Source organism: Sceloporus occidentalis, unplaced genomic scaffold (genome assembly GCF_023333645.1).
Source record: "Sceloporus occidentalis isolate IW3139 unplaced genomic scaffold, rSceOcc1.0.p SCAF_5, whole genome shotgun sequence".
Classification (NCBI taxonomy): Eukaryota; Metazoa; Chordata; class Lepidosauria; order Squamata; family Phrynosomatidae; genus Sceloporus; species Sceloporus occidentalis.
In genome coordinates, this window is record NW_028316985.1 from 164,251,363 (window position 1) to 164,263,872 (window position 12,510).

Consider the following 12,510-nt stretch of genomic DNA (forward strand, 5'->3'; position numbering starts at 1 on the left):
TCTTGCCTCCAGTCTTGATTTGTAGTTTGTTTTCTTTCCTGAAGCATGCCTTTCATCCCATTGAAAGAACCAGAGGCACCTTACAAATCCTTGAGAGATATATATGAGGGTGATGCATCTTAGGGGGTCATATGTATACATATATGTGTGGAAATGGCTACTCAGCAGGGATGATGCTTGTTGAAAGGGATGATGATGCTTTTTCAGCCTCCCTGGTTAGGGCAGGCCCTTAGAGCCAAACCTGCGAAATTGCCTTATGCTACATCCATCATTGAATATATAATTTGAGAGGAAAGGAGGACAAGGACAAGGAAACTTGGCCTTTGGACCCTCTGGGAGAATTTGGGAGGACAAAGATCCCAAGTGAGGACCCCGCAAAGCCCAGAAGGACAGTCGGTAGAAGAGCTGGGGCTTCTCTTGGGAGCTAAAACCGAGAGCGAAGAGATAGATGCACTTGAGAGCTCCTTCGACTGTGAAGGGCAGGCGCTTTGGGGACTTTTAGTTTATACTTTTTTAAAAACCCTAGCAAGGTCTCTCTTCTTCTTCTTCTTCCTCTCCCCATCTCCCTTTCTCAACTCCCCATTTGCTAATTTCCTCCTCCCTTGCTTTTCTTTTCTTTCTTTTTCCTTTGCTTGCCCTGGTAACCCGGTTTGTTCGCACCCAGACCGCCTCCTGCCTGGGGGGCCCTCGGGTTAGAGAGGATGCAGAGAGAGAGAGAGAGAGAGAGCGAGAGCTGGCTAGCTAGCCTTCCTTCCTTCCTTCCTTCCTTCCTTCCTTCCTTCCTTCCTTCCTTCCAGCCCCAACCATCTTTTTTCCCTTTCCTTTTTTAAAAACCTCCCACCCTCATTTGCATGTCTTTAGCCCTCCGATTGCCCCTGCTCTCCCTTGGCATTTGTCAGCCCTCCCTCCCTCCCTCGTTATTCCCAGCGATTAAAGCGTTTACGGGGGAAGGGAAGGGAAGGGAAGGGAAGGAGGAGGCGAAGGCGAGGGAGGGGAGGGGAGGGGAGGCGGGGGCCAGAGGCGTCGTCGTCGTCGTCGTCGGTGGCGGCGGCGTCCGGATCATGTCTTTATTGATTGTGATGCAAACGAAGCGGAGTGACGGATGAGCCTCCCTCCTCCTCCTCCTCCTCGTTGGCTGCCCGGCTTGCTCCTTCTCTCTCTCTCCCCTTCTTGGATTCCCTTTCTCTCCTTTCTTTTCCTTTCGTTTTACAGTTTATTTTTTTATAAGTCCTTTTCTGTGCCGTCCACTTTCTCTTTTTCCGAAATGACTTTCTCTCTTCCAGTGGGAGGAGGAGGAGGAGGAGGAGAAGGAACAGCAGAAGAAGAGAAAGAAGAGAAAGGCGAAGGATGCCATCGGGGGACCTGGAGGAGCCTTCGCGGTCTGGAGAGATGATGATGATCTCCCCCGAAGCGGAGGATTAAAGGGCAGCGCTCCCCGTCCCCTGCCCTCCCCCGAGGGCTCCGGTGGCCCTCCTCCCGGCCCTTCCCTTCCCTCCCCTCCCCTCCCCGGCCCCCCTTCCCCTTCCGCGGCCATGAACACCAACGTCTGCGTGGAGCCCGGTCCCAACCCGGAGGCGCCGGGCCTCCCCAAGGAGAGCCACCTGCCCGACGGGGCCCTCAACCCTCTTGTGGATTACAACTCGGAGATGGAGCGCTACCGCTCCTTCGCCACTTTCTACAAGGCCAACGGAGGCGCCGCGGCGGCCGCTTTCCCGCAGGCGGCGGCGGCGACGGCAGCAGCGGCAGCGGCGGCGGCGGCGGCCAAGATCGCCCGCATCACCACCCCCATCTTCCCCAGCGCCGCCGCCGCCGCCGCCGCCCGCATCGGCATGTCCCCCTGGAACTGCGACACCGCCACCGCCGCCGCCGCCACCGCCATGCTCTGGGGAAGCGGCGCCGGGGGCGGAGGGGCCGGCGTCGGGGGACCTAACCCTGCCGCCGCCGCCGCCGGAGGAGTCGTGGCCCGCAAAGCAGCCGCCGCCGCCGCCGCCGCCTCCTCCTCGCCCTCCAACGCTTTGCACGCCGTCAACCGGAGCAACGGAGGCGGCCTCCACCACCGGAACGACTCTCAACGGATGGGCAAACCGGGCTGCCCTGCCTCCGAGCCCCCTCCTCCCCCTCCCCCGCCTTCCTCCTCCTCCTCCTCCTCTTCCTCCTCCTCGTTGCAAATGGCCAACAACAACTTCCTCTCCTCCTTGGGGCCCGAGCACTGCAGACCTTTGGGCGCCGGGGAGTGCATGAACAAGCTCAAGTGCGGCGCGGCCGAGGCCGAGCTGATGAACCTGCCCGAGCGGGTGGGGACCTTCTCGGCCATCCCGGCCCTCGGGGGGCTCTCCTTGCCGCCGGGGGTCATCGTCATGACGGCCCTCCACTCCCCCGCCGCCGCCTCCGCCGCCGTCACAGACAGCGCCTTCCAGATCGCCAACCTGGCGGACTGCCCCCAGAGCCACGCCGCCGCCTCCTCCGCCGCCGCAGCCTCCTCGGCCGCCGCCGCCGCCGCCGCTGCCTCCTCTTCCCTGGGAGCAGGAGCAGCAGGAGGCGGCGGAGGGGCTGCCGGAGGAGGCTCCGGAGGAGGAGGAGGAGGAGGCGGCGGAGGAGGCGGCAACCCGGCCAAGAAGAAGCGGAAGCGCTGCGGGGTCTGCGTGCCCTGCAAGCGGCTCATCAACTGCGGCGTCTGCAGCAGCTGCAGGAACCGCAAAACCGGACACCAGATCTGCAAGTTTAGGAAATGCGAAGAGCTCAAGAAAAAGCCCGGCGCGTCGCCGTCGTCGCTCGAGGTCAGAGGCGATGATTTCTTTCTCCCCAGCCTCCCGCCGTCCCTCGTCAACCCCCTGCCCCCGCCGCTCCAGTGCTTCTTGTCTAGCTTCAAGATGCAGCACCCCTTCTCCGAAGCCTCCTTCCGGTTGTGAGGCACGACACAACAAGGCCAACAACAACGCCACACACACACACACGCCCGCCTCCTTTCTCTTTCTCATCGCCTCCGTTGCTGGGTTTTACCTCTCCACCTGACCATATATATATATATCTATATATATACACACACACACACTGCATCCACACTGGAGGAATAACTCAGGCTCCGCTCCGGGTCCACAACAAACTCCAACTCCCAGAATTCCATAGCCTTGAGCCAGAAAAGAGTTAAAGTGGGGCCAAACTGAGTTATTTCTCCAGTGTGGATGCAGCCTTGTCTCTCTCTACATACTGACTTTACAGACCAGCAAAGGATATATAGCTGTGTCCAGTCTGTAAAATCAGTACGTAGAGAGGTCTGGCAGCACCTTTGAGAGCACTGCCTGAATTTGGCATTGACATTCCCACATACCAATGGCATATATAGGCCTGTCCCTGGCTTCCATTCCACTTCACCAAATGCCTCTGAGGAAGTACTGAGGAAGTCTACAAAACGTCTTTCTTTCTGTTAGTCTCAAAGGTGCTACAAGATCTTTCTACATACTGATTTTACAGACTAACATAACTCTTATCTTTGAATATATCCTGAGAGGTCTGGTAACACCTTTGAGACTTAACTGAATTGGAAGTTGACATTCTCACATACCATTTTCACATACCATATACACTCATCCCTCCACATTCACTAGGATTAGGGGCACAGGACCCCTGTGAATGTGGAAAAACCCACAAATAACAAAGACACTATGTTTTGACCTGAGAGAACACCTCTCTAGGTCCTCCAGTGCAACTCTGTGGTCAACATCTGCCAGACACTGACGGATGAAGTGTGCTGGAGGAACTACAAATGCCTAGTAGAGTGTGCTTTCTGGGATTCTCTGGGTCCTTCAGTGCAACGCTTGGTTAAAGTAGACCATAGAATTGTGCTTGAGGACTTAGATATTCCTAGAGAGAACATAGTAATAAATCTGCAAAAGTCAACGCTGCAAATGTGGAGGGACAAGTGTTTAGGTCTGCACCTGGCTTCAACTTCACCAAATGCATCTGAGGAAGTAGGCTGAAGGGCCCCAAATAGATAGGCCAAAATAAAGCTGCTTCAGGTCACTTTGGAAGTGTGCTGTTCAAATAATGCATGCGTCCTCAGAGGCTGGAAGCTGCGCCAAAGCCATGTTCCAGTTGTAAGGATTGGAGCACAGTTTTGACGCAGCTTCTGGCCTCTTAAGATGCATGTGTCATTGAAACAGCACACCTCCACAGTGACCCAAAGCAGCTTTATTTTGGCTTGTTTGTCTGGGCCCTTCAGTCTACAAAAGCTCACACTTTCAATTAGCCTCAAAGATGCTACAAGATCTCTCTACATACTGACTTTAAACACAGCTATATCTTTGAATATGTCTTGAGAGGTCTTGTAGCACCTTTGAGAGTAGGGCTGCATCCACACTGGACAACTAATCCTTTGTGACACTGCTTAAAGCGGTGTCAAAAGGGATTGTTTCTCCAGCATGGGTGCAGCTTCACTGAAAGAAAGAAGTTGGCAGCGTGAGCTTTCCTAGACTTTAGTCTGCTTCCTCAGATGCATTTACAAACGTCTGCCAAAGCTCATGCCGCCAACTTCTTTCTTTCAGTTACTTTCAAAGGTGCTACAAGATCTCTCTACATACTGATTCTACAGATTAACAGAGCTGTATTGTTGAATTCTCCAATACAGTGGTCCCTCCACCTTCACTGGGGGTTGGGGCTAAGGACCCCCATGAATGTGGAAAAAACTACAAAGAGAATAACACTATTATTTTTACCTGACAGAAGACCTCTCTAGGAATCTCCACTGCCCCTCGATGGTCAACATCTGCCAGAGGTTGATAATAGAATCATGCTGCAGGACCTACAAGTGCCTAGAGCAGTGTTTTCTCTAGGAACCTCTAGGTTCTCCAGTACAACTCCATGGCCAACTTCTGGCAGAGTCATGCTGGAGGACCTAGAGATTCCTTGAGAGGACATAATAATCAAAACTGCAAATAATCAAATCTGCAAAAGTCAAAGCCACAAATGTGGAGGGCCAACTATATGTTGTGTATAGCCACACATACAGCCACTGGTCGTTTGGAGCTACCATGAACCCCCTTTTAAAAGGGAGGAAGGTGGAAACCTACCCCCCCCTTTAAGAACAGTCATAATCATAAGAGTAGTGAGAATTTTTTTTAAATGCTGAGGATACTTTGGAGTTTCCTCACTTTAGGATCCCTCCCCCCCCCCCCCCTCAACACTTTGGCTAGTTTTGGTTTTGTGTCTTTGATGGCAAAAACTAAAGGACAGAAGTTCTTGAACTTGTTTTGGGGCACTGAAAAGTTTGCTATTTTTCCCCCCCAAAATTAATTTTAAACAAAAAAAACCCTACTTCTACAGAGGTTGAGTTTATCACACTAAATTAATCTTGAGCAAAGTCTGTACATTTTATCTGTTGTTATAAAGTGTCCTGTCTGGTGACATGTAAGCTATTTTTCTACTTGATGTGAAACCAATGGTGAAAAGTGACTCTTTGGAAGACCTGAAATACTTTCAAATGAATATGAAGCACCAATTTTTAATTTCTAACAGCTGTGGCCAATTGGAAGGACTCCCCCCCCCCCAACGCACACACTATCACTTGTTTTCTTTTCTTTTTCTTTTGGTCTGCTCTGTGGCATTTGCTTTATTCTGAATATAGGTCAGGGAACTTTTTTAACTGCCCCCTTCTCTGTTGATTTCTTAAAAATAGTCAAAACACATTAATAGGTAGCTCATTTTTAGGGTGACTTTTTTAGGGGTGATGTGGTGGTAATCTAATGTGAGGAAACAACTGGTGATAGAGGTAAAGTTGCTGGTGAAGTATGCCAAGAATAATACACTTTTGGCAATGCATCCTTACCAAAAAATTTTTTTAACCCTTTGTGGTATGTTTTTATTAATGGGTAAAGTACATCTATGACTGAAGTTATTATGTGTGATTGAAATGTATATACATTTATTTTTTAAAGTCTGTCCTCAGAATTGACAATGTATTGAGTATTGCAGAGCTGTAAAGGCAGGTTTTCAAGTTTGATAGACGTGGAAACGACAGAGAAGAGGGAAGATTGTGGAAATTTCAGTTCATGTATTTAGTCTTGCAGACAGCAAGAAAGAAAGAAAAATGTGTAAATGACTAATAGTATTATTTTTAGATGGAGGAAAACAAGAGGAAAGACTTGTAATCATATTTAAACCCCTGTCATTATTAAAATTATAGTGTTGCTGGTTAGATGAACATATCATCTGAGACTGTGTATGATGAGGGAGAGCTTTTTTGGTACAGAAGAGTACTGGCTGAGAGATGTAAAGTCACCAAGATTAACAATGCAGTGAGAATTGTGCTGTCTGCCTGCAATTGTGACTAACAGGAGTTTTATAAATTGATATTTTTTCCCCTGGTATTAATGTTGCCACTAAGTTTTAAGTTTTTCATGAAAAAGAAACTTGGGTGATAATCAACTTTCTTTATCCCTTGAAAGTCTGAACTGTCCTTTCAGAAATTTTGATAGTGCATTCTTTCTCTATTTCCCCATAGCTGCTAATTGTGCATATATGATAATGGAATATCACATCAATGCAACAACCTGAATGGATTATATTTGAGATGGTAGAAATCAGTTGTATATAGATTTGCCTGTTATTTTGGGTTGCAAATGCACTCCTGTTTATTTCATAGAACATTTCAAAGAATTGTATATTGTGATTTTTACAATAAACAGTGATGCTGGATTTGAACACTAAACCATAGCTAAACAACAAGAAGATTTTTTCCTGTTCCTGATGATATTAAGTGTAACCTCTTGTGAAGCTTTGTGATACTTTCCCCTGGACACTATGGCCCTAATTATCTAGTTTAGTTTTGACTGAGATAAGGCTGTACTACTGAACACATGTATTTGGAAGTAAAACTCACTGGAAATAGTGGGATATAGTTCATGGATAGAAGAATCAAAGTGAATCCTCATTTAGACTAGGGGAACAATTTTGCAATAATTCATTGGATGGGCAATTTGAAGCCCTCCAGATGATTTAAGATTGCATCACCCCTCATTCCTATCATTGGCTATGATGTTAGGGCTCATGAGAGCTGTAGTCCAATGACATCCAGAGGGCTCCAAGTTTTCCACCCTTACTTTAAATGAAGGTGCATTGTAATCCTACACATGTGTACTTGGAAGGATATTCCACTATGTTTGTGGGAGGCATATTCCCAAGTATGTGTGCACAAAGCAGCAACATTAGCAATGAACTAGGTGGTTGTCTTTGCAAATGCATGTTTCCAAACCCTGGGGATGGAAAGGGTGTGTGTGTGTTTAAACCTTTCTATGTCTTCAGATTTGGGACATGAAAACATGCTTCTTCCCTGACTGGTTGAGCAAAATCCATCTGTAAGGAGATATAAGAGGAGATTTTTCACAAGGGCAAAAGTAATGGGAGCATAGTGTCTGACCTCTGTGCACCCACTATGCTCCCATCACTTTTGCCCATGTGAAAATATCCACAGCTGGGAGAAGGAAGGGATAAGCATTCCCCCCTGCCTTGTGTTTCTCCTTTTAAGTGTCCTTTGCACTGCTGTGTATTATAAAGGAAATATAGGGTTGAGGCCCCAAGTTTCTCGCAAAACATCTACTGCCATCCTTAGTCCTAACCGCCATTCCCTGAATTGAGGCCAAGATCCACTCCTATCAAGTTTTAAGTCGTGTGTAAAGTAGCTTGTATTCCTCCCACCTCCCCTCCATCTCCTGTAAAAAACAAAACAGAACTTTGCAGCACCATACTAAGTAAATTCTCATAAGTCTGTCCTACAGAATTTAATTGGCTTTACTTCTTAGTGACTCTATTCAAAACTGTATCTTAGCTTCTGGGAATGGTGAATACCGTTCCTGCTCACTCAGTGAGGTGACAAGGTGGGTGGCAGGGAATGGTAAGGAGAAGATAAAGGGAGATAAAGCAAAACTGATTTGTAAATAAAGAGTTGGCAAAGGTCTCTTGCCTGATTCAGGAGACCAGGACTTTTAAACACTGTATGAACATGTTATATGAGATCATTACATTTTTCTCTAAAAGGTGGCTAGTGAAATGCATGGTTTTAAACTGGTTTCCTTCACTTTGATTTATTTGTTTTACTCCCCATGGCTCCCAGTGCTTATGTGTGTGTTTGTGCCTTCAAATTGCCTGCCAGTTTATGTCAATCCCATGGACTTCACAGGGTTTTCCTAGGCAAGGAATACTCAGAGGTGGCTTTGCAAGCTCTTTCCTCTGAAATATGGCCCAAAGCACCTGGTATTCATTGATGATCTTCCATCTAGTACTAACTAAGGCTGACCCTGCTTACCTACTTGCTCTGGTGTCTTGAGAGCAAAGATACTAAGATTAAAAAAAGAAAACGCTTCCCCCTAATGTCTCTGCAGGTCATAGCTAGTTTCAAAGCACATTCTGGCATGTGGCCCATATCTTGATAGCCACATCATTTGACAATCAGAAAGAAGTTCAAAATCTTCTATTTGTTACACACACCCCCAGGCTTTAATTGTTCCTCCCAACCAACCTTCCCCCGTTTTTGTTTCAACTAAATAATAAAGAGCAATAGTATGACTATCTAAAGCACAGATGCAGCAACACCAGCTGGAAGTATGTTAGAGACTGACAGGGCCTACATGAGTGAATGGAAGCCTCCACTGTAGTTGCAGGTGGGGGAGAATAGCTTCCCTGCTGAACTGGCATCTCAGGCTGAGATTGACTCGTGGTCTCTGTCAATCAGTATTTGGACCAGCAGTGATTCATTGAAGTCTGGATGGGCACTTGACTGAAAAGATACAGAAAATAAAAATAGCAGTGATGAGGCTTTCTAGTTCCGTTGTGTCTTTTGAGAATTTATCAATGAAACTGTCTAGTTCAGTCACAGAATACATCACACATTACCCAGAAAACCTGCAAATATACAAAAGGGAGCCAAATGAGTATTCCAACTCACGGAATCCCCCAGCCAGTATTGTGACTGGCCATGTGAACTGGGAATACTGGAACTTTTATGCTCCATAAAAGGAACTTTTCCAAGCTCTGTGTACACCTCACAGTCAAGGCATACTACTACAACCCCCCACCTTCCTTCCTTCCTTCCTTTCTTTCTTTCTTTCTTTCTTTCTTTCTTTCACACAAAGGAACATAACGGATAAAACAACAACTCCAAGCCAGGGACATTTATGTGTAACCCAAGGTACCAATGCTTCAAAACAACAATCTGGCAGGAACAACTTCCTATTTACATAATGTCAAATGAGGTATCCTTGGCTCTTGCAGAGTTTCAAAGAATTTAGGAATGGTGGTTAAGGTAGCTTCACATTTACATTTTTATGTTCAAGAGCAGAATGACTTGGCAGTGGAACTGAACCTCTCTTTTCCCTCCAGCTTGCTTTTGGCTTTACAAATTTACTGAAGTTTACTGAAGTTATTTTGCTTTTTTTGGTTAATTATTTTGTTTACACATACCAGTATAAGTCATTTGTGGTAGGTAGAGAAAAACAAGCTACCTTTCTTCGTGTTCATAAAAATTATTATAGCTGGTCACTTGGAGGCAAAAAGTGGCTTTCTGCGAGCCATTTTAGTCTGTGCCAACCCTTTATAGCTCTGGGGGGGAAAAACCACACTACCACTTAATATTAAAAAAGAAAAAAAAATCCCCCTTTTTGATATGAATTTTACCCAAGAGCACTTTAGTGATTGCATGATATTTAAAAAAATATATGAAAATTCAGCACATGTGATTAAGAACTGCAAATACATAAAATAAGATTGATGTCATGTAGAGCCCTGTGCATTCACACCCATCTGCAGTGTTCATTGATATTTATGGTATGTTTAAAAGGGCGTAATCATTATTTATCCAGAGAGACTACTTATTTGCCACCCATTAGTGTACATTAATATAATTCCTACTGTAAATTATAGACTAGGGGGCATGGCTAACACTGGATCTCTCACACATTGAAAAATCAAAGGGTTTGGGTCTGGTTCATATTACTTGCTATTATTTGACACTTTGTCTAATGTCACTGATATTAGCAGCAATAAAACCCATATTTACTTATTTTGCTCCCAAAAACACATCCTATGGAACAGAGTAGGTAATCTGAATTTGGGCCATAACATCTCAAAAGGGAATTCTTGAACAACAACAAAAGTCTACATATTCATCACTTTCAACCTCTGTACTAAACATCATTTCTTCCCCCCTCTGTATGAGACATAATTATGGTCATTAAACTTTTCATTATGGCAAAGTGTATTTCAAGTATAATTAGGGCTATTCAGTGGTTTCATTCAAATCACACTCAGAAGTAAAGTCTATGGCAGAGAAAGAGAAACTCCAGCTGTTGGGTCTAACCCTGCCCCCTTGTTGGCTCAATCCATGCCAGGATCCAGGAAATGCCACTCTGCCACAAAGCTCTAGGCTAATTCTTAAAGGTATGCCTTTAAATAATGATACACTCTTTCAGCCTCAGGGGAAGGCAGTGGCAAACTTCCTCTGAACAAATTGTGCCAAGAAAACCCCATGACCGCCTTAGGGTTGTCATAAGTCAGAAATGAAGGCACACAGAAGGCAAAAAACTTTTTTTTTTTTTTTTTTTTACAATCATGGTTCAAAACTGTTTTTATTCAAGCCAGCTAGGTATTTGAATACAAATGGAATGAGAACCAGAATGTGTCCTGGTGACTGAAATGGCAATAGCAGCAGGCATTGACCCTTAACATGCAGCATCATATGGTGTGCTTGCTAGGGAGAACGAGGTCCTGTGGTTGGCAGTATACCGAGTTTCCTCCTTTTTTTTCCCTGAGGAAATGTGGGACATTGTTAAAGTAACACCACTGAGCTCTGTGGATAGGGATCAATTAAGAAAAGCCTCGGAAGATCTGCTGCCCCCCCACCCCCCTTTTGCCTTGCTGCATCTTGCATTCTGTGATGGCAATCAGCTGTGTAGGGAGATTATAGGAGACTAAAATGGAACAGGCAGCTAACATGATTAGAGTAACTAACTGGAAAGTCAGCAGAAAAAGATGCTCTGCTTTCTGGATTCTGCAGCAGTGCAACAGGCACGAAAATATCCAACCAACACATACACATATTTAGTCAATCTTCTCCCCAGAACTGTACCTTTTGGAATGAAGTAATTGTCAGGTTCCTGACCTGTACCTTCAACTCATTCTTAGGCTCATAGCCAACTTTTTCAGACACTTCCTTTGGGGAAAGTTTCATAAGGTCAAAATATGGTTGCATTAATGCTGGACCTCTAACTTGTTGGAAAGGAGCATAGGTATTCATTTGGGCTGAGAACAAGATAGTGTAAAATGTTCTCAACTTGGCTGTTGTAAAGTTAATTGAGTTTTCCCAAAGCAAAAATGGCTTTCCATTGGGCACTTTTGTGCTATTAGTTCAGCATTACTGGTCACGAATTTTACTGTGAGTAGAAGGGCTGCTTTTTTAAAAAAAAGTTTGCTTAATAGTTGCAGTCTTCATTAGTATATGCTGTATGTTAGCATGTAACTCTGAATTAATAAACAGATTGTAGCCACTTGGGGTCTCATTTAAACAATATTTCAAGACATGTTTTCTGAAATAATGAAAAAGTGCCTGTGATAATTAATGTGAGTATTTTTTTTCTTTTTTCTGACTTGGATGTGATGTGGATTCAGCCTAAACTTTGACTATTACCCAGCATTGTTTCATTGTTTAATGTTTTTCATGGAGGCATTAGTTTCCATCTCTTGATACTGGCTGTTTTTGAGTGAGAGAGAAGCAAGAGATTTTTTTTCCAAATCATTTTTTATTTATTTCTAATATTCCATACATATTCATGTCTTTAATCTTTGTCTATACATCTTTTGGCTTCCAGATTTTGTATTTTCTCATTATATAATTTATCCTCATCAAATAATAATACACATATCTGACAGTTCAGCATAATTCTACCCCCCATATATCTTTCAGATATTCTACGATAGGTTCCCATTCTTTTTTCCAATATTCTATTGTCTTTTTATTTTTCCAGACCATTATTTTATCCATTTCTTTTAATTCTAATATCTGTCCAATCCATTCTTCTATTTTGGTATTTTTTCTGATTTCCAATATTTGATCAAAACAATTCTAGCAGCGGTTATTAGATACAGCACCATTCTCCAGTGTCTCTTTTCTATATCTTTCCATAAACAAATTAACATATTAAGAATATAGAACTTGGGGACGCTTGGGAATTTTATGCCCAAAATTTGTTCCATTGCCTTGTGTACTTTAGCCCAATATTTTTTTATTTCAGGGCAAGGCCACCAAACAAGGTGGTATGACCCAATTTGTTTGGCACTTTCAACAGTTTTTATTCTGTAAATTATAAATTTTGGCTATTCTTAAAGGTGTGTAATACCATCGATTAACAACTTTTAAATAATGTAATTTAAGATCTTGTGCAGTTGTAAATTTACTTGATTGTTCCCAAGCCTTCCAAGAGATTTAAAATAATGTCATGGGAGTCACTGTGTGCCTGTCAGTGTAAC

At 44.5% G+C, this 12,510-nt stretch overlaps 1 protein-coding gene across 5 annotated transcripts in view; it reads left to right on the forward strand.

Annotated features, from left to right (window-relative positions):
* CXXC4 (CXXC finger protein 4) overlaps positions 1-12,510 on the forward strand; it is a 72,493-nt gene that overhangs the window by 2,915 nt on the left and 57,068 nt on the right. For 4 of the 5 annotated variants that reach the window (XR_016281346.1, XM_089526037.1, XM_089526038.1 and 1 more), the window contains exon 2: positions 1,284-2,777. Coding sequence is in view for 4 of the 5 variants with exons in the window: in XM_089526037.1 (XP_089382163.1) it covers positions 1,533-2,777 (1,245 nt within the window). In the remaining variant the exon portion in view is untranslated. Of the gene's footprint in view, positions 1-1,040; positions 2,778-12,510 lie in introns of those variants that run through there. The other variant, XM_089526036.1, reaches the window with a different exon arrangement.